The sequence below is a fragment of the Pimephales promelas genome, chromosome 6 (assembly GCF_988280905.1).
Source record: "Pimephales promelas chromosome 6, fPimPro1.hap1.1, whole genome shotgun sequence".
Taxonomy (NCBI): domain Eukaryota; kingdom Metazoa; phylum Chordata; class Actinopteri; order Cypriniformes; family Leuciscidae; genus Pimephales; species Pimephales promelas.
Window position 1 is genome coordinate 7,684,912 of NC_142774.1, and position 19,773 is coordinate 7,704,684.

The following is a 19,773-nucleotide window of genomic DNA, read 5'->3' on the forward strand; positions in this document are numbered from 1 at the left end:
AACCATAGTAACTATTTGGACTACAGTAGGCTAACCCCTAAAGTAAAATGCCTTTTTATTGTCTCTCATCTACATGTGGAAAATAGTAGCTTTATGCATTTAATACAATAACTAATCTTTAATAAAAGCAGACCTGCTGACTGCCAATGGGTTTTTATGTAAACCACGCACTCAAACTACGTGCAGGGTTACGTTACATAAGAAACTTATGAGACGGAGAAAACTTGCCTCATGTTTGGATGACCAACCACTGACTGCAGGAGGCGTGACACGCGCTTTCTAACACAGATAAAACCACCAAAGTCTTCGGTCAGGAGCGCGCATTTCGGACACTTTAGTCAAAGATTATAAGTGTATGGATTGCAACTCGAAGCGCAACTTCAGCAACATTTTAAAATACTGATACTTATTCCTTTATTATTATTTGACTTCACTAAATCCTAGTCCATATGGCTCGTTTCTCAAGCATGGACGACAAGTGTGCTGTTTTACATTTATCCCGTCTGCGTCTGGACGACTTGAACTTGGATCATCTCGCGGACAGTAAAAGAAAACAAATCCAGCAGCTCCATCTCACTTATAATCGTTTATCGTGTCTTCCACCTTCTGTCTGTTTTCTTTCTAACCTGGAATATCTGGATATGAGCAATAATGCGCTCACGGTCATACCAGATGACTTTATGCGACTTACAAACCTAAAGACGTTTGTGGCAAAGAACAATCTTCTGAACGAGTTCTCGTTCCCTAAGGAGTTTGAGCGCATGCAGGTAGAAACTCTGAATATGAGTGGAAACAGGTTTGAGGATATTCCCATACAGTTCCTAAAAATGACCACACTGCAGTCCCTGTCACTTGGAGGAAACAGATTGAAGAACATCCCTTCAGAAATAGAGAACCTGGCCAGGTAGGGATTGTTTGTTTCTATTGCTTTAGGACAAAACTCTGTGGGAAATGTCTGACAGTCAGCAGCTGTTCTAGGGTACGACGAACCTAATAAGAGATAAACCGAGAGAGAGAGATAGAGAGATAGCCTACTGCATCTGTTGAGTGCCAGACAGACTCAGGTGTGACCCGGCGGTCAGTGTTACAAAACTAGACAGTAGTTGAATAAATTCCATGGCCTGGGGCTGACTGGGGGCTTTTGGGTAAAATATTAACTAAAATAGATTGAAAAAAAAAAAAAATGAAGCTAGGGCCGACTCTTAGACAAATAATAATGATATAACAGAAAAAGACTCTACTCATAAGTTAATGATCTCTGCTTTCATTCATACATAGAAAGTTAATATTAAATCTCCCTGTTTCATCATTACATTGCAAAATTTTTACTAGTCAGTATTTAGATGTAATATGAACTTCCACCCATCTGTTTTTGACACTGAGATTTTATGTTTTTTTTTGGTCCTCGTTGTGATCACAATACTGTAATACTAATTTAGCTTTTCACATAAGCCTATTAATCTCCTCACTGTCTACATAGTTGTTAATATTTTTTAAAGTAGCCTATACATTTGAAAACAGGGACTTTCTTATTCAAGCATTTTATTGGACTAAATTTGGTGACAAGATGAAGAAAGCAGTATTTTTGGGCAATTATCAAAGAGGAAAAAGACTTTTTTTGTCAACATGTAGTAGTAGCCTACATGCTAACAAATAGCTAGCCTCAAAGCTAAAACAAACTAAAAGCTACAAAACTTTCACTTTAATTTCATGGATCTTTAAAGGAATAGTTCACCCAAAAAATGTAATTATCCTATATGATTTACTCCCCCCAAGCCATTTTAGGTGTAGCCTATATGACTTTCTTCGTTCAGCCTTGAGTGTAATGGCATTGAATAGTGGCATTAATAGTTTTTGAAGTGAGTTAATTAATGCCTTCTGAAGTGAAGCGATGGGTTTTCGTAAGAAAAATATTAATATTTTAAAACTTAATAAACTACAACCCTCCCACTGGAACTCTACTCTCTCGTGAAAGTGCGTAGCCTGTTGCTGGAAACCAGTGATTATAGTTTTTAAAGTTTTGGTTATTTTTTTTTGTTAAAAGAAGGCATTTTTTAACCCACTGGAGTCACATGGATTATGGAAACTACAGAACTCGGGCACTATTTAATGCCATTACAAAGCTGGGAAAAGTCAGGATATTATGTAGTATAACTCTGATTGTGTTCGGCTGAAAGAAGAAAGTCATATACACCTAGAATGGCTTGAGGGTAAACAAATTATGGGAAAATTTGTGGGTGAAGTGAATTATTCCTTTAACTTTTGACCTCTGCTATAGTCTAGAGATGCTGTATTTGGGAGGTAACCTCATCTCCTCCATCCCACCTGAAGTGGCTAACCTCACCAGTCTGAGATACCTGGTTCTGTGTGACAATCGCATCCAAAGCATACCCCCCCAACTCAACAAGTGAGGGCTTGTGTTACTTATTCTCTTACTGTATGTTGTAAAGTCGAAGCAGTAAAAGAAAAGAAAAAAATGTTATCTGATTTCTCCCCTTACAGACTACACTCCCTGCTCTCTCTCAGTCTCCACAACAACCTGCTGACCTTCCTCCCTCGTGAGATCCTCAGCCTCGTCCACTTGCAGGAGCTCAGTCTCCGTGGAAATCCTCTTGTTGTGCGCTTTATCAAGGACATGACCTACGACCCTCCATCACTTATAGAGCTAGCAGGACGCACGGTCAAGTCCCAAAACCTTCCGTTCCGCTCGTGTGACCTACCGTCCAATCTGATTCATTATTTAAACCTGGCTAGCGAATGTCCCAACCCAAAGTGTGCAGGTAGGGGAGCACAATAAGACTATAATCAGTGAAAAGTGACATATTTAGAAAAAACTAAATCTCGCAAGGATACCACTACTTTAAAGGAATAGTTCACTTTGAAATTAACTTTTGGAATGTTTTAGCTTACCTCAAGGGCATCCAAGATGTAGGTGTCTTTGTTTCCGCAGTAGTTTCAATTTTGATATTTTTTGATAATGGAGGTCTATGGTCACCACCTCAAAGAGCATGCACAGAGAAGTCCAAATTAAACATGATTTAATGACTCGTAAATGGAAGAACACATTGATGGCCTAAGACACGAAACGAGCGGTTTGTGTGAGAAAACGAACAGTATTTATATCGTTTTTTAACTCTTGTAACCACAGCAACAAAGCGCCCGCGCCCTCAGATCAATCGGACGTGGCTGAGGTAAAAACGATATAGATACTGTTTGTTTTCTCACACAAACCGCTCGTTTCGTGTCTTAGGCCATCAATGTGTACCTAAATTTACGAGTCATTAAATCATGTTTAATTTGGACTTCTCTGTGCATGCTCTTTGAGGTGGTGACCATAGACCTGCATTATATGACTGACACGAACGGTTTGACCTAAAAATAGCGAAATTGAAACTATTGCAATGATTAAAGGAATATTCTGGGTTAAGAATTTAAAATTTAGATGACAACAAAAACTAATTTCAACATTAAACATTATAACTTAACCCGACATTACGGTGGGGCACTTCAATGGAAGTGAATGGGACAATTTCTGAGGGACTTAAAAGCAAAATTATAGTCAATAATCAATAGTATGTTACAAATGCAGTTGACTAATGATGTTATTACTTTATACGGTGACGAAAAGCTTTCAAAAAGCAAACATTTTGAATATCTGTCCACCTCTTGACACCATATCTCTCTCTGTCTTCATGCCCTTCAGGTGTTTATTTCGACTCGTGTGTGAGGCACATCAAGTTTGTGGATTTCTGTGGGAAGTACCGCCTGCCGCTCATGCATTACCTCTGTTCCCCGCAGTGTTCCTCTCCCTGCAGCTCAAACCCACAGAGCGACGCAGAGTCAGAGGAGGAGAACAGTGTCCCCGCAGACAGACTCCAGAGAGTACTGCTGGGATAGGACAAACCTCAAATCTGTCACAGGACTTTCATTAAACACTTTTAGCGACTCAACAAAAAAGCACTGCATTGGCTATATAGTTTAACTGTGATTAATAGAGGTAGGTTTGAACTGTAAATCAAAGTTTATTAGGTTTAAAGGGATAGTTCATCGTTCTCACCCTCATGTCACTTCAAACTCATGTATATATATATTTTTATGACTTTTGATACTGTATATAATCAAATTAATGTTCTTTTATTGTGTTTTCGTTTGTTTTGAAGAGTTTGAATTGACATTTGGGTGAGAAACGTGTGAAAATGGTTCCTACGTTGCTCGAAAGGCGTCTGAAAACGTTAGCATCTTGCCTAAAACAATATTTCAAGTGGGTCAGCTTGCCACAGACAAAGCCTACTGGCAAATATGGAACAATTGACTGCTTTGCACTTCTGGAAAATGTGATCAATACGTGGACAGTTACCCTTTGACCTCTTCTTTGTATTGACTGTTAATCTGCCCTAACTCTTCTGTCCAAAGGTCATGTTATGGACTATGATGGCTACTTCACACATTTCGGGAATTTTATGTAAAGCTATCATCCATGACACAACTTTGAAAATAGTTACATAAAGAACACTTTTTTTTTTGTATTTTTTTTTTTTGTCAGAAGTTTGACTATAACTAAAAGGTTTCAGATCAGTATTAAGCAGTAGTGTATATGGTCTCTAAAAGAGCTCATTATGGTTCTAATAACAATAAAACATAGATAATATACACCTTAATGATAACTTATCTGCTGTGTGTGTTCCTCATCAGCAATAGTCATCTTTTCAGCCAGTCTAACTATACAGTGATGATAGTATTGCCCAATGTGGGAGTTCTTTGTCTGAGGGTTTGGGTCAGTCAGTTCACATCAATATCTGACAATTATGGGCAATTTCAATGCACTCTTCTAGCACCAGACGCGGCTATCACTCTTACTGCAAATAACAGTCTTCTATCATGGTTTACGATCTTACAGTGACATCACATGACACAGATTGCGTCACCTCTCCATCTCTCTCTGGACAGATTTACAAAAGATTCTCAAAGGTAGGATGAGTCAGCAACTTCACAGGGCAGACATTTTAGTGCACATATAAACAATTTTAGTTAACTAAATTACAAAATGGAGTATGCTGTAAAAATAGGTCATATCTGGTCCCCCACTTTGGTCTAACTGGTCTCTTAGCTGATTTTAAAGGCACACAATGCAAGAATTGTACCTTAATATAACAGCTTCAAAGTCATTTCGGTGGTAAACAAACTCATAGTAGGGGAATCATCCTGGTATAGTAAAGCTTGGGGGGAAAAACCTGACAAACCTTGCAAGAATCACGACATGCTTTACAGCAACGACGTCACACACATCAGACGACACTTTCGTGCATTTCAGACGTGATATTCGACAATGGAAAAAGCAAAGAAAACGTGAACTAGGAAGACTAGGAAAAGAGAATGAGCCTCTCTTGCTCAACCCGTAGGCTATAAATAAATGCATCGATCCAGTTTTGTTTGAGTTCTTTAATGGTCTAGTGGTAGATCTTTTGTCAAGCGTGTCAGAGGTTATACTTACAGGTTCTAAGTTTGTTCTCTCTCATCAAAACTGAATATGTTTATCAGTGGTTGCAGTCTATATCAAGCAGGGACACTTTTTTGTGCTTTTTATTTTGTGATTTCACCGGAATGAATAGAGTCTCCGCAGCTGCGATAGATTGAAGCGCACGTCCGAGACACTGTGTATCCATGACACCAGAGAATGTGATGACACTGATAGCAGTGGACCCGAGCGCTCAACTTGAGTTCAAAAACACATTTTAGCGCTAGATCTCTTATTTAATGCAAAAAATGCACATTATGCACAATTTGTACCTTGATATAACAGCTTCAAATGAGTATTAGGCTCTGAGTGCAGAGACCATATAACAGAGACGCTTTGCGTGACGTTAACATTAAATACAAACACTCCTGTTTGACAAAAACGGAATTCCTCCACAGTGTCCCTTTAAAGAGGTTTTGTGCACTAGCACGGCCAGAGTGGGAGACTAGCACGATTTTCAGAAGGAAAGATCCCTAGTCCATATTTCAAGATTCATGTGGATGGTAAAGAAGTGAAAATTGCCTAACGTTACTCCGACATTGTAATCTTACTTTACAGTGTTATAACGTTACTCAAGAGCAGGACCCGAGAAAGTATTACTTGTGCTCAAGCCGAGGAAAGATTATGAGTGTATTTTGGATAATGATCTCAATCGTATGTTTTGGTGGAGGTGATTGTCATAGTTTTTTGTTTCTGCAATCCTTAAAAAGTAGTAATAAACATATACGTAAATGTAATCGGTTTGTCTATTATTTAAAAAAAGAGAAATAAGCAAATCGCAATCAGCGCTCCCTGGTGGTCTAGTGGTTAGGATTCGGCGCTCTCACCGCCGCGGCCCGGGTTCGATTCCCGGTCAGGGAACAAAAGTTTTCTTTCAATTCTCAACGTAAACCATATCTAGCTATCTTCTAAAAATTCTATGTAACGTATTATGTTGTTCAGATGCTCAATCCTCAGTCACTAAATATGACTTTCTGTCATAAACTTTGATAACTGTTTTTTGAACAAAATATGTAGCTATATAATAAATAATTATAACAAAAATATATGTATATATAATAAATAATTATATACATATCTCAATAAGTTATAAATAAGTATTTGCATATTATATGAGCATTCATAATAATTTTGTTTCTAAATGAATTAGAACATAGGAAATCAAACAATTAGAAATAAAACAGAACATCTGTAATCTAACAATCGTTTTTCAACTAAAACAATTTATTTATACTATTATAATCATACTCTATTTGGGCCTTAAATGTCTATAATATTAAAGCATTTAAAACATATATGTATGAGAAAGGCTCTGATAAATTAGGAAAGCTTGTCAAGTTTGCTTGTTAAAGGGATATTTTACCCAAAATGAAAAGTCTCTATAAATTTATTTCTCCTGCTGAACACAAAAGAAGATATTTTGTAGAATATGGGTAACCAAACAGTTGATGGACACCATTGAGATCCATAGTATGGGGGAAAAAGTATAAATAAAAGATCACTATTATCAGTAACATTATCAAATAAAAATGATAATATCAATTATATTTTCAAATAATCCATCAATTATAATCAATATTTTCTGACTGAATTTAACATTTTGGGTGAACTATCCCTTTAAACACGTCAAGGCACTTAAGCTAATTAATATTCATGAGGCAAACGTAGTTCCTTCCTATGTGCGCAGTGAGTCAACTGCGCATAGAGCGGAAAAACACAAACATGACACCGTGAGTTGAACAAACCAGGGTTTCGTAGTTTCTATTCCCGCATTGTCAACTAAATATGTTTCGCGGTGATTAACTTGTGTTGTCAGCGATGTCTGATGGCTGTGAATGTTCCGGGAGGTGCTGATGTTGATGCCGAAGAGCCGCCGTCAATGCTGTGGGGTCTGGACCCCGTGTTCTCCGCATATTGCAGACTCTACATTACTGACATACTACAGATGAGAGAGTCCAGACAAGTACCCGGTAACGTATCTTTATCTACACAGAAATAATAATAATAATAACAATAATAATAAAGTATTGATAAATAATATCAAAACATTTTTTTTCTAAATATTTGTTATACTGCAACATAATGTTTTGTAGGAGTTTATTTCTACAAGAATCACCCACTCTTCCAGGTGGATGTACTCGGGACGGTTGTTTACAAGCGGGAGAGAGATGATTTCTACTGTTATGGAGGTCTGGAAAAACATTTCTCTATTATGACATTTTTAATGTCATAGAAACATCAACTTTTTAGTTTGGCATCTTATTGAGCTGTATTTTGTGATAAAATAAGCTAATTAAATGTAATCATGGTCAAAGATTTTATACACATGAAAAGTGTATAACCAGTTCGGTTGCAAAAGTTTTTGGTTCCTTTATAAACTCGACCACTTAGTCATCTTGCTTTGGGAACCAAGCCATTGCTGCCCTTTAAATGTGGGCACATGTTGCACCTGGTCTTACTATTCCTTGTCTGTTTTCCTTTAACACACAGTGGATGATAGTACTGGTGTCATAAATTGTCTTTGTTGGAAAGATGAGAAATGGAAGGATCAAGGAGAACCGACTAAATGTAAGTCTTTGACTCTTCATTAGTAACATTAACATTATATAAATTACAGATGTATATCTACACTACTGGTGGTCACAAATTTGAGGTTAGTAAGATTTTTAATGTTTTTTAAAGCAGTCTCTTATGCTTGCCAAAGCATAAGAGATATTGAAATATTATTACAATGTAAAATAACTGCTTTGTATTTGAATATGTTCTAAAATGTTATTTATTCCTGTGATTTCAAAGCTGAATTCCTAGTACAATGTTTTAAAAGTTACCTACATTTTTTTGAAAAAAATCTGATGCGTACTAATCAAGTGCTAATATCAATAGGCAGAAATCCTAGTGGATCCTCCAGAGGCTTTAACATTGAAGACGAACTCAAACGACTGAAGGAGGCTGAAAGGGAGAGCACCAAGCTGGAGATCGGAGACCTGCTGAGGGTACGAGGGACTGTCAAAACCTCTAGGGATGCGAGGGAGATCAAGGCCACCTGCTTCTGTAAGTGAAATGTTAAGGGATTTCGATGCACATAACATGTCTGTTTAATCAGTTAGAGTGAGCTTGTTTGTGGAACACATGGTTATTTAGCTGTAATCATCACTCTGGAGTTGTTTGTGTGTGTTTAGATAAAGTCAGTGACCCTGTGATGGCAGTGCAGATCTCGCATATGCTGGAAATGCCTCAGCTGTACAGGAAGTGTTATGATGAGCCGTTCCAGATGCCGAGTGATGACCTGGGTGGCACAGAGTGAGTCACACAAAATGGTGTGAATAGTATTTTCATGCCCCAAAAATGTTTTTTTTTAGCTAGTTACATTTATATATTTGGCTGTGTAGTGTGTCAGTAGTAATATCAGTTTACATTTCCAAAAAATTTTTTTTGCCATTAAATGAGATTTTGGTATGCACAAGGAGTCTAACAACAGCCGGTATGATCCACACGTCATGGAGATCTGATCTCACCATCGCCAAGAACAGAAAAAAACTGAGACGAGAAAATAATGCAGAAGAACCGTGGCAACGGCTCCAAGACTCTTAAATCATTTTCTTTTTTTCTGTGTACAAAAAATAAAACTGGATTATTACAATTAATATCAAAAGGAATGTTTAGAGATGTAAACTGATATTTACTACAGACAAACTACAGCAAAAATATAAATAACTGGCTTAAAACTAGGGCTGGGTATTGACACAAATTTCACAATTCGATTCGATTTCGATTCACAAGCTTGCAATTCTATTCGATTTCGATTCAATATTGATTATTTTGGATATCAGTTAAAATAAATGGCAAATCTCTTATCTAATGCTGTAAACTATGGCAGTCTAGTTGTAGCCTAAAGGCTTCATTCGCCTAATATGAAGGTAATAATGAACTGTTTTGTAGCTATACAAACACTTAAATTACACTTATTTATTTTTAAAGTAAGACAATTATATGAAATATAAACATTTAAATGGTGGCTGTCATAAAAACTTGCCAGATTTATTCAAACATGCATTAAATAATGAAGATTAAGATTATAATGCATATGTAATATGGTGTATATATTTAGCAAAATGCTCCTCTCTAGAGTTATTTTTTCTAGCTGACTAACGAGTTGATGTGGGTTTTCTGAGGTAAATATGACGATACATAACATTGATTACAAGCTGTTTAACTGACGTCTTTCCACGGTTGAAACGCTGATTGAGCGAATCAATGTGACATGATACGGATTTCGATAAGTTGTACTTTATCTTTTAACACACTTTCAGATGCTCATTCATGTTTATTTCGCGCTATGACTGGTATTAATAAGCCGGAAGGGAGATCAGCGCTGCTGCTTCTCTATAGCTGCGCCAGAGCGATCTTCTCACGCCACAGCGCCAACACGCTATTTATGTTTTTGAATTTCTAAAGAAAATGGACGTAATTGGAAAATTGAGACTTTGTTTCATATCAATACTAACAAAGGACAAAGATTTTTGCGATTTGTTTTTTTGGATGCGCGCAGCCGCGATACAATGTTCCATTCATTCAAATGAAACAGGATGACTAATCGATTCTTGAGGTTCGTAAAAATGAGAATCCATTAATATCGAGAAATCGATATTTATAACCCAGCCCTACTTAAAACCATTTTTTGTTCCAAAAACATGTTTTTTGTTCCAAGCTTGGGATTTGAAAGTGATTCAGACCTTGAATTTTAAATGTAGGACCTACTTGTGAAACGCATCAAATATGCTTTCTGTGCTTTTCAATTTTAATTACAGAGCAGGTGGTTCCTCAAGTTTCCACTATTTGCTGTCTCGGTCAATTCTCACCCTTAAGGAGTTCCTCTCAGAGAAAGAAGTGGCCAAGTTTCGTCCTTATGACGTCGAGTTCCTCTTACATCCACTGATCCAAAGTTCTTCAGCAGAACAGGTACTGGGCCTGACCTTGACCTCAACCTCCATTATACTCGATAGTGTATGTTTCATGTGTTTCCTTCACTGTCCAGTACCAATACAGCGTAAAAATGCCACTATGCAAACAGATGAATGCACAAGTCTACCAAAGTAAACTGTCCTTGTTCAATGTCACCACTCTTGGCTGGAGTATATCAGGATATAAGAGCCAGGAATAACTTGTGGGCTGGTAGGGAGGATGTGTTGTGCTTTTTGATGGCAGCAGGGAGTGATCGTCTGTAACGGTTTATGAGATTCTGCTAGTCTGGAGATTCAAGGACAGCGGCATACAGTGATGAGAAAGAAGTATGCTAATGAGAAGCCTGTCGATATCTTCATTAGTAATCAAACGAGAACGTACAAGAATGAATTTGTTAAAAGGAGCTGAAATGCTAATTTTGAATGGTGCAGCACAGAAATGTGATTCATTGTTTGGGTGACTCATCATTGAATTTCTTATTTTGCCTGAAGGAGTCTGATCAGCCCAGTACGTCATTGGCTACGCAAATTCGAAAACTTCTGAAAGAGACCCTGAGCGTCCTCCAGGATGAGGGACAAATATTTCGCAAAATACGGACCCAGGATGAAGTCTACAATGTATGTGCACAGTGCATACATGTACAGACACCTCTTAGCAAGTATGACATCGTCACAGAGAGAGAAAGAGAGAGTAGCAGTGGTTAATGTTACCTCAGGAGACTCTTAACAAAATTAAAGGGATAATGTGTAATATTCGCTTCCTACACATACTTTCTACTTGTAGGTCTGAACCCTTAGGATTTTAAAAGAGGATTATAATAAAAACCGCTATTATGCTTTTTCAGATATTCCCTTTATAGTAAAGCTGAAGTTCATGATAAATGGAGATTCTGAGCTGCCTGAAATGAGTCGTCAGTAATTCTTGACTTGCTTCCGGCACAAAACGATATAGATTTGTAACAAGTTTTCATAATGCCAACCTATGGCCATTGGCTGCCTGCGAACAACATCTACATTGCCCGAGACCAATCATCTGACCAATCAGAGCAGAGTAGGCTCTCAGAAAGGAGGGGTCATGCTGAGGTCATGCTGCAATGTATATTAAGATCAAATTTAAGTGTTTTTTGACCTTGGATACATGTAAAACCTAGACCTTCAAAACAAAAATAGCACAATAGGGCCGAAATATAATTTCTAAAACTACTTTATTTTATTTGTATTACCTTGGCTGCTTTAGGTAACAGAACAAGACAAAGATCTTCACACAGCGATCAAGGACATTTTACGAGAGGATATCAAACGGGAAAAATGTGAGTTTCTTTTTTTTATTATTATTATTTTTTTATATTAGCTGTGTATGCATATAATATTATAGGGTTCAAATTATTTTGTATAATGTATAACTATGTAATTGATGATTGTCTCAGGCTGTCACACTTTCAATTTGAATCAGTATATTTATTATATATATATATATATATATATATATATATATATATATATATATATTTATTCTTCATTATTATTTTATTTTTATTATTAAACTGTGTGCTGAATGGGATCATATACAAGCAGGTGCCCATTATTTTAAAATAAAACCTGATCCGAATATGTGAGTAGAGGACCTTCTTCTTCTTGTTGTTTTTGCAGATGCTGAGAAAGGATGCCATGTCCTACATATCTTGTCCAGCTTGAGGCAGCGCTACAGCCAAAATATGAGTCGAGAGGTGCTGGAAGTTGCTCTGACATTCTTAGAGTGCAAAAGTGACATAATAAGCACAACAGAAGCCCACTACATTACATTGTAGCATCATTTTATAGCATCAAGTTAATAAAAACACGAGTGTTCTAAGCGATCATGAAGAAAGATTGTAACCAGACCCTTTTTTTATATAAATATATACAATATAAAAAAAGTTACAAATGGCATTTTTTTTCTTTGCATATCGCTTTTTATGGTTGAATGAAAATATACAGATATATTTACGTCAGCATTGTTCTTAATACAGAAATTGCCTCCTAAATGGGATAACATAAACATTTTACTGTTTAACCTTTACTTTCTGGCACTTTTAAAAATTCGAGCTCGACAGACCTAGTTCCCTTTGGCTTGGATATCCTTCAAAATAAAGCATTTTGAGTTCCAATGAAAAAAGCCATACAGATTTGGTACAAGATGTTATAAACGAGGGCGAGTAAATAATTCATTTTGGATACAAATGGGTCATGTAGTTACACTCAATGGCCATGGGAGTTCGCTGTGAGCAAATAGATACGTCACCGTCCGCGAGCACATCTGTATGTGCGCGTTCGGGTCTATTTATGCTCATTTGCAGTATGAGTAACAGGAATCACGTCTCACACTGTCCTTGATAATCTTAGATTATGGAGATTCGCAGCAGACCATATGCTTTTTTGTTTGTTTGTTTGTTTGTTGTTCCATTTACACTATGCAAAAAAAAAATGCGTTCATAATTAAACGTTCATCAAATGACTGTTCTTATCTACAGTAGCATATGGCATGCTTTTGTTACAGATATTGCAATGTTTTCCCTCACAATAGACAAACTAGATTTAAAGAAAGAAACAAACAATGCATGCTCTGTAAAATCCAGCCATTGTCTCTTTTACGAAGGAAGACAATGATATCAACAGAACACTCGTTTCCCCCCTGTAGAGGCTCTTAAACTGCAACAGAGTCCTTGTCAAGAAGCCCATCCCCATTGCCCAAATATCCCAGACCAGTGTGTGCGCGCGCTTCCTGCCGAACGGACTTCGCGGTGAATGCGCCCCGGCCTTTATGACGCGCGCCGCCGCTCACGTTTGAGGAGAACCCCCAGACTTCAGCGACACCGTAGTCCACACAAAAACGACGCGCTCGTTCCCTTATGACGCGTCAATCCGGATTTCAGAATGACACTCTAGAACACGTCTCGATTCGAATTCGGCTGGAACGCGGCGGTTCGAGAATCCGCTCTGCGCTGTGAGGGAAATGGATACGAGCATGTTCGTTTCCTGCAGACGGACATAAGTTTTGCCTCATTTATCACTCGATCTTCACGCGTCTAAGGGGAATAAACGGACTGACGGGCCGGGGGGCAAAAAATCGTTCGCTTTCATTGTGAGGAAGAACTGCGATTTTATTCGTGCAAACGTCTTCGTGACTGTCCATTTATTCAGTCTCTGTCTGACTACCAACGGTGCTCCCGAAGCCTCTGTTTTCACAATGCAGTTTCGGACAGTTTTGGATGTAAAAGTGGTGGATGTGGAGAAGAGGAGGAATCCATCCAAACATTACGTGAGTTGGCTACCTATTCACCTTGCGTCCTTCTCGAACCTGATGCTGGAGATAGGCAGGCGCAGAAAGACGCATCTGGATCACGAGAAAGAGCATTTCTGCAACATTAGACAAGAATACGTTTTGGGCTGATTCTGTTTCGTCCACTAAAAAGTCTGGGGGGTTACAGAGATTAAGAAACAACAAATCAATACATAAAAGAGAAGAATGACCTCAGATTGGACTCTTGGACTCACTATTAATTATATTCACTTAATTTGGCAAACGAATTAGATTTTAGTTCATCGTTTGAGACAACCCGTCAGCTAGCTATAGCCTATAATTATTAAAGCATGACTTTAAATCTAGGCTACACCATATTATTCATTTTTCAATATTAAAATTCAATTGCAAATCAGCTCATCGTTGCAGCTGGTAATATCAGTTGTGGTACGACCAATAAAAATCTGATCTCTCTCTCTCTCTCTCTCTCTCTCTCTCTCTCTCTCTCTCTCTCTCTCTCTCTCTCTCTCTCTCTCTCTCTCTCTCTCTCTCTTTGTTGTTGTGTGAAAATGGCAAGGAAAAAAAAAAAACATTGTTTCTAACTCCGTTATGCAAAATGGTGAGTTACATTAACATACCGGTACAAAACTAAAGCCTTTTTTTATGAAAAATATTTAGTCACTTCACTAATGATTCTGAGGAACTGATCAATGACGTGCGTGTTTTGGTCAGCTGGCGTCACGTTGAACTTTCTGTCACACTCATTTTTCAAGCAATTTAAGCTACAACTTAAGGGTTTTGGTGGCTTGAAATAAATGTCCATATATAGTGGGAGTAGAAGCATATGTATTTCCTGCAAAAGATGGACTGTGAGGTTTGTTTTAAATATTTATGATGGCTACCACTTCTTGCAAGCACATGCTAGACGATATAGATTAGCTTCAGACTAGTTATACATAAATTACATTGGGTGGATTTGGGAAATTTTTGACATTTAGTCTAATAAAAGCCCAATTCTCATGAATGAACGAGTTCAACTTCATTATAAATTACAGTGCAATGTCAGTGCAAATTGATTGTAGTCCTCAAGTTTTGTCTATCCATTTATGGTGTTTTTTTATTTTAGGGGTATTTTTGAATTTTTTACTTCAAAAAGTACCGTATTTTCTATGTAAATTATGCTTATTTTATGTTTTATTTTTTTAACTACATTAAGATATCATTCCAATAAGTTCTTAGAGCTAAAACCTAAAGATGAAGTGACTTTGCTGTCACCTGGTGTCTTATTTTGGCTTATTTTAAAATGCTCTAAATTACAGTTTTTCCCATTCATTTCTTGACCCAAATACAAGATTAAGGAGTTTTTTTCCACCCACTTAACATTGTAGAATTGAGTCAAAAAAAATTGTGTGTGTTCAGGAGGCAAACTTAGGAAAAGTAGCCAAGATCAAGGGAAGTATTTTTAAAAAATTAAATCAAAACTATTTTGCCCACATTTGTCCAGAATACGGTTTTGGGGTTAAAAGTAGAGTTGGATAATTATTTGTTTTTGTCTTTGGCAAGTCCCCCCTTTTCTGTAAGACGAGTGTAACCAAAAATGTGCAATGATCATGAACTCAGAAGCAAATATATCTGACCTACTGTACATATAGTTCACGTTACCAATTAGCTTATTTATGATTAGTGACCCAATTAGTGCAAAATCCCAAATATTTCTTGATTTTTCATTCCATTTATGCAACAAATATAAGTTTAACTTGTCATAAAATCAGAGAAACCCAATTTAAACAGTAGCCAGTGAATCAAATATTCGGTCGTTCTTAACAACAGTACATTTTAACATCCAAATCAGCCCTTGACATTCATCAGTGGTTGTGGCTTTTTGTTTTGAAGAGGTTCTTCTTCATGAGCCCATTGTCTCTAAATCTCCTAACCACCGAGAGCTTCAGAACTGTTCTCAGATCGACATTAGTGCAACATCCTCCCCCATAACTCTCACTGGAGTCATTTGCTTAGCCATAGATTCACTGCATTCTCTCCCGGGAGAGCGAGACTTTCGGAATATGGCCCTGTATCCCACAGGCTTCTTCGTTCTGTGGAAAGAGAGTAAAAAAAGAAAGGCAGTTGTTCAGTCTCATTAGTAATGTTTGTCAAACAGCTGGGTATGCTTTCCTTTCGAGAGAGAGATAGAGAAAAAGGAGGAGGGGAAATGTGAACCCACATGCCCTTGTTTTAATCCCCAGAAGCAACCCGACTTCCTCTCTTTGAATGGAAGCTTGGCTGTATTTAAACCAAGTGCAAAAAAACACTCTTTTCCTTCACAACGTTCTTTCCGCCCTTACTTTGATCCGTGATGCATCGGTAGGATGATAAAGAGTGTACTCACAACCACTTTGGAAAAGAAGTGCAGGTTTGTCATCGTTAGTCAGCTGAGAGTTTGAAGTAGAGTAAAAATAGGGGATCATACGATGGAAAATGTCATGCTTCCAGACAGGAAGTGAGCGCTGAAACACTCCTCCGAAAGGTGGACAGAATTGGCATGCCTTTGTGGGAATATTGTTGTGTGTGTGTGTGTGTGTGAGACATGTTTTCTCGCACACTCATTTCATTAGTGAGCACTGGTTCCCAACAGAGCCCCACATGTCTCAAATGTGTTTGTGTGTGTGAACGCTACACGGCGCCGCCTTGAGGTTTTCCCTAGACAATCTGCTGTCTTGTCAGCTTTTGTATGTGACACATTTCCTTAGCGGTTTCCATCTGTTAACTCACAAACAACGTTCATGCCACAACAAGCTATGAATCCTGATCTTTTGCCCAATGTAATGGCTATTAAAATACTTTTATTCAGGACAAAAAGGGATCAAAGCCATGATTTTTACACGGCTTTCTCTCTCTCTTTAGTTTAAACTAATAGTTCATACCAAATTTCATCCATCATAAAAGTAATCCAGTTACCCTTCATCTGGAACTCGACTCCTTTGTGAATGTTGCGGTCATTGTTGGAAGCCAGTGATTGTAGTCAGAGACTATTTATATAGAGACATGCCACTTCCTCAATCCTTAATACAACTATATAGGGAAAACCCATAACACCAAAGATGGGGGCTCTATGCTCATGGCCCGCCCCTCCCACTGGAAAGCCAATCGTCTGCTTTTAACAGTCAAGCAGGGAAACATTTAACACCTGGTTCCACTGACGCATGCCCACAGTTGAGGTTTGCGACAGTGGAAAATATGTTACTGATAGAAAAGGCGGCAGATTTGAAATGTGTAAGTTCGACATCCCAACATGACATCATTTGCATAAACATACACGCCACTTTCAAGTCAAGTGGCGTGTTATCTATACGCATTTTGAGCTATCCACGTGTATTCGTGTATGTCTACGCCGTTAAATGTCCGAGTGATTCCGCGTGTCTGTACACTCCGTTAAATGTCTGAGCCAAACGAAGCAAAATGTAGATCTACATCTGGGGAGCGATATTTTCTTTCCTAGAATGGTAGAGGAAGACTCATAAATGTTATTAACCCCAGTGACGGGTAGGTTTAGGGACGGGGTTGGGGTAGCTCATAGATTTATATATACAGTAATGTAACGTTAAGTCAACGGCGTTCATAAACACGCTGAAAAGCGATTATGCGTGTTGATAGCACGCCAAAAATGGAAATACGAATTGGCGCGTCATACATAAGCCATTTCATGAGATCAGTTTGCCAAATTAGTTAAAATCTAGAGCGAGCGAGCGGCAGCGTGTGCATGACAGAGAGCGAGAGAACCCTTGCGCATGCAAACTTGCGCAGTAAAAGTATAACCTGTGGGGGAAAAGGCGTTTTAAACCTTATTTTGGGACAAAGTCATCAAACATTTTCAGCGATTTTTTTTTTTTTTTTTTAACTTATTTTCTATACAAGCAGTTTTTGTCCCGATGACCAGTGAAAGTGCAGTTCTGAGTCTCTGCCCATTCATTTAGATAGGAGCCTGGTCTTGTTAGTCTGAAATAGCTGCCCGGAGGCGTTGCCAAGATGGCGGCCGAGTGGCATGACTTGCCTAAGAGGACTTTGTTACAGTTTATTAAAGGTTCTCTAAGCGATCCTGGGTGTTGACGTTCGGAAAATTTTCAAACAAATCGGAGGCTAGACCCTCCCTCCTCCGCATCTCATCTCCTCCCCCTCCCTTCCGTGCTTCCTGAAATAATTGTGAACGTGCATAGTTCTAGCTAATTATATCCTTGTGTGGGTTTGGCGAACATAAGCGTCAATTTAGAGAAAAAAAAAAACAATTTAACGTTACCCACCTGTCCAGCAAAAACAGAGCAACCTGAATGTCGGACTGGAAGCCCTTCTTCCGCCGGAGTTCTCGCCATCGTTCAAAAGCTTTGCTACCGATGTAAATTCGGAACTTCGCACGTTCTTTATCCGACTCCTTCTTTTTAATTTGTTCTTCAGAACGACGTCTCTTTGGTCGTGTGCCGGCCATTTTTCAAACTTCCCTCTGATGCTTCGCTCTCCTTCACACACACACCCCCTTCAATGTGCACGCGCACTACTCCCCCAGACCCACCCTCAATTACTTCTTGCCAGTGATTGGCTGGAACACTGTTTGTTAGGTTTCGTGGTCCGGGTGAGACATGATTGTTTTTGTTGCCGTTTGTGGAGCCTGTGGTGTCTACAGAGACCGCGTTTTTTTACAGTGTGTTTAGGGGACAGGCAGCTAGCCGATAGTGAGGAGACGTTTGATGTATGTGACAAAAAATGTTTTGGCCCCGCATCGCTTAGAAAACCTTTAAGTTTTAAATCAGAAGGCATTTATTAACCCACTGGAATTGTATGGATTTCCTTTTTGAGTTTCAAAAATTTGGGCACTATTACAAAGCTGGGAAGATCCGGGGTATTATTTAATATAACCGATTCTGTTCGGCTGAAAGAAGAAAGTCATAAATTATGGGGTAGTTTTGGGTGAACTATTTCTTTAAGGCAATCCATCGTTCTCTTTAAAAAAGGAAGAGAGGTAACTTGCAGTGCAATTAAATTGGGCCAATTTAAAATTTCTTCTGTTAAAACTTGTGTATGTAAAGAGCTGTAAAGTCATTCTCTTGGTTTTAGGGTTGTTTTAAGGATGTAGGCGTTACGTTGTCTTGACCATGAAGTTGTAAAGTTGCACATAAACTACTGCTACAAGTTTTTTAGCATTTTAGGCTGTTTTTATTTGATCAAAAATACAGTAAAAACAGGAATGCTGTGGAATATTGTTTAAAATAACTCCTCCTATTTGAATATAGTTTACAATGTAATTATTCCTGTGATGTCAAAGCTGTATTTTCAGCATCATTACGCCAGTCTCCAGTGTCACATGATCCTTTAGAAATCGTTCTGGTTATTATTAATGTTGTAAACAGTCATACTTTTGTGGAAACCATCTTCTGGGACCCCAAAACAGAACAGATTAGTGAGCATTTTTTTTAAATTACGTCTTGTGGCGTTTTCAGATCCACTGTACAGGGGTTGGACAATGAAACTGAAACACCTGGTTTTACAACACAATAATTTGTTAGTATGGTGAGGGCCTCAGTTTGCATCCAAATACATCACAAATTCATCTTGGGAATGACAGATAGAAGTCCTTCACAGTGACCAGAGGGATTATGAGCCGTTCCTCTTCCAGAACAGTGTCCAGGTCACTATATGATGCTGGTGGACTCGCTCCTCCAAAACACCTCAATAATATTTAGATCTGGTGACTGTGCATGTTCAACGTCACTTTCATCTTCATCAAACCCTTCTGTCACAAGTCTTGCTGTGTGTGTTGGTGCATGATCATGCTGATGCACGGTTTGAGCATCAGGTGCTCATGATCCTCCAGAAGGGTTTGGTAGTCCTCGGCAGTGTCGTGTCCATCAAATACAATCAGGATTGTCATGATATTGGAGCTCAAACCATCACTGATCCACCCGTGCTTCACTCTGAAGATTGGCCGCCAGGCATATAGATGTGAAACCTCCAACATTGGCCAGTGTTTC

At 38.3% G+C, this 19,773-nt stretch overlaps 3 protein-coding genes and 1 non-coding gene across 12 annotated transcripts in view; all 4 read left to right on the plus strand.

The window, feature by feature from the left end:
- Positions 1–265: 265 nt before the first annotated feature.
- Positions 266–4,658, plus strand: lrrc58a (leucine rich repeat containing 58a). 2 transcript variants are annotated; one of them, XM_039688347.2, is made up of 4 exons: positions 275–904; positions 2,279–2,407; positions 2,503–2,780; positions 3,704–4,658. In XM_039688347.2, the coding sequence occupies exons 1-4, from the start codon at positions 450–452 to the stop codon at positions 3,895–3,897; spliced, it is 1,056 nt and encodes a 351-aa protein (XP_039544281.1). In that variant the 5' UTR covers positions 275–449; the 3' UTR covers positions 3,898–4,658. The 2 variants fall into 2 exon arrangements, with proteins under 2 accessions (XP_088988173.1, XP_039544281.1); XM_089132047.1 differs by lacking the exon at positions 2,279–2,407 and having other exon boundaries at positions 266–904.
- A 1,646-nt stretch (positions 4,659–6,304) lies between these two features.
- On the plus strand, positions 6,305–6,376 carry trnae-cuc (transfer RNA glutamic acid (anticodon CUC)). Its single transcript has one exon. It is a non-coding gene; the product is annotated as a tRNA-Glu (tRNA).
- An 814-nt stretch (positions 6,377–7,190) lies between these two features.
- Positions 7,191–12,979, plus strand: stn1 (STN1 subunit of CST complex). Of its 2 annotated transcripts, XM_039688358.2 has the most exons (9): positions 7,191–7,485; positions 7,609–7,704; positions 8,006–8,083; positions 8,399–8,566; positions 8,695–8,815; positions 10,324–10,474; positions 10,969–11,094; positions 11,714–11,786; positions 12,127–12,979. In XM_039688358.2, the coding sequence occupies exons 1-9, from the start codon at positions 7,341–7,343 to the stop codon at positions 12,282–12,284; spliced, it is 1,116 nt and encodes a 371-aa protein (XP_039544292.2). In that variant the 5' UTR covers positions 7,191–7,340; the 3' UTR covers positions 12,285–12,979. The 2 variants fall into 2 exon arrangements, with proteins under 2 accessions (XP_039544292.2, XP_039544300.2); XM_039688366.2 differs by lacking the exon at positions 10,969–11,094.
- A 153-nt stretch (positions 12,980–13,132) lies between these two features.
- Positions 13,133–19,773, plus strand: part of sh3pxd2aa (SH3 and PX domains 2Aa) — a 115,530-nt gene continuing 108,889 nt past the window's right edge. For all 7 annotated transcript variants that reach the window (XM_039688375.2, XM_039688384.2, XM_039688410.2 and 4 more), the window contains exon 1: positions 13,133–13,774. In XM_039688375.2, the coding sequence (XP_039544309.2) occupies positions 13,703–13,774 (72 nt within the window). In that variant the 5' untranslated portion in view covers positions 13,133–13,702. The remainder of the gene's footprint in view (positions 13,775–19,773) is intronic.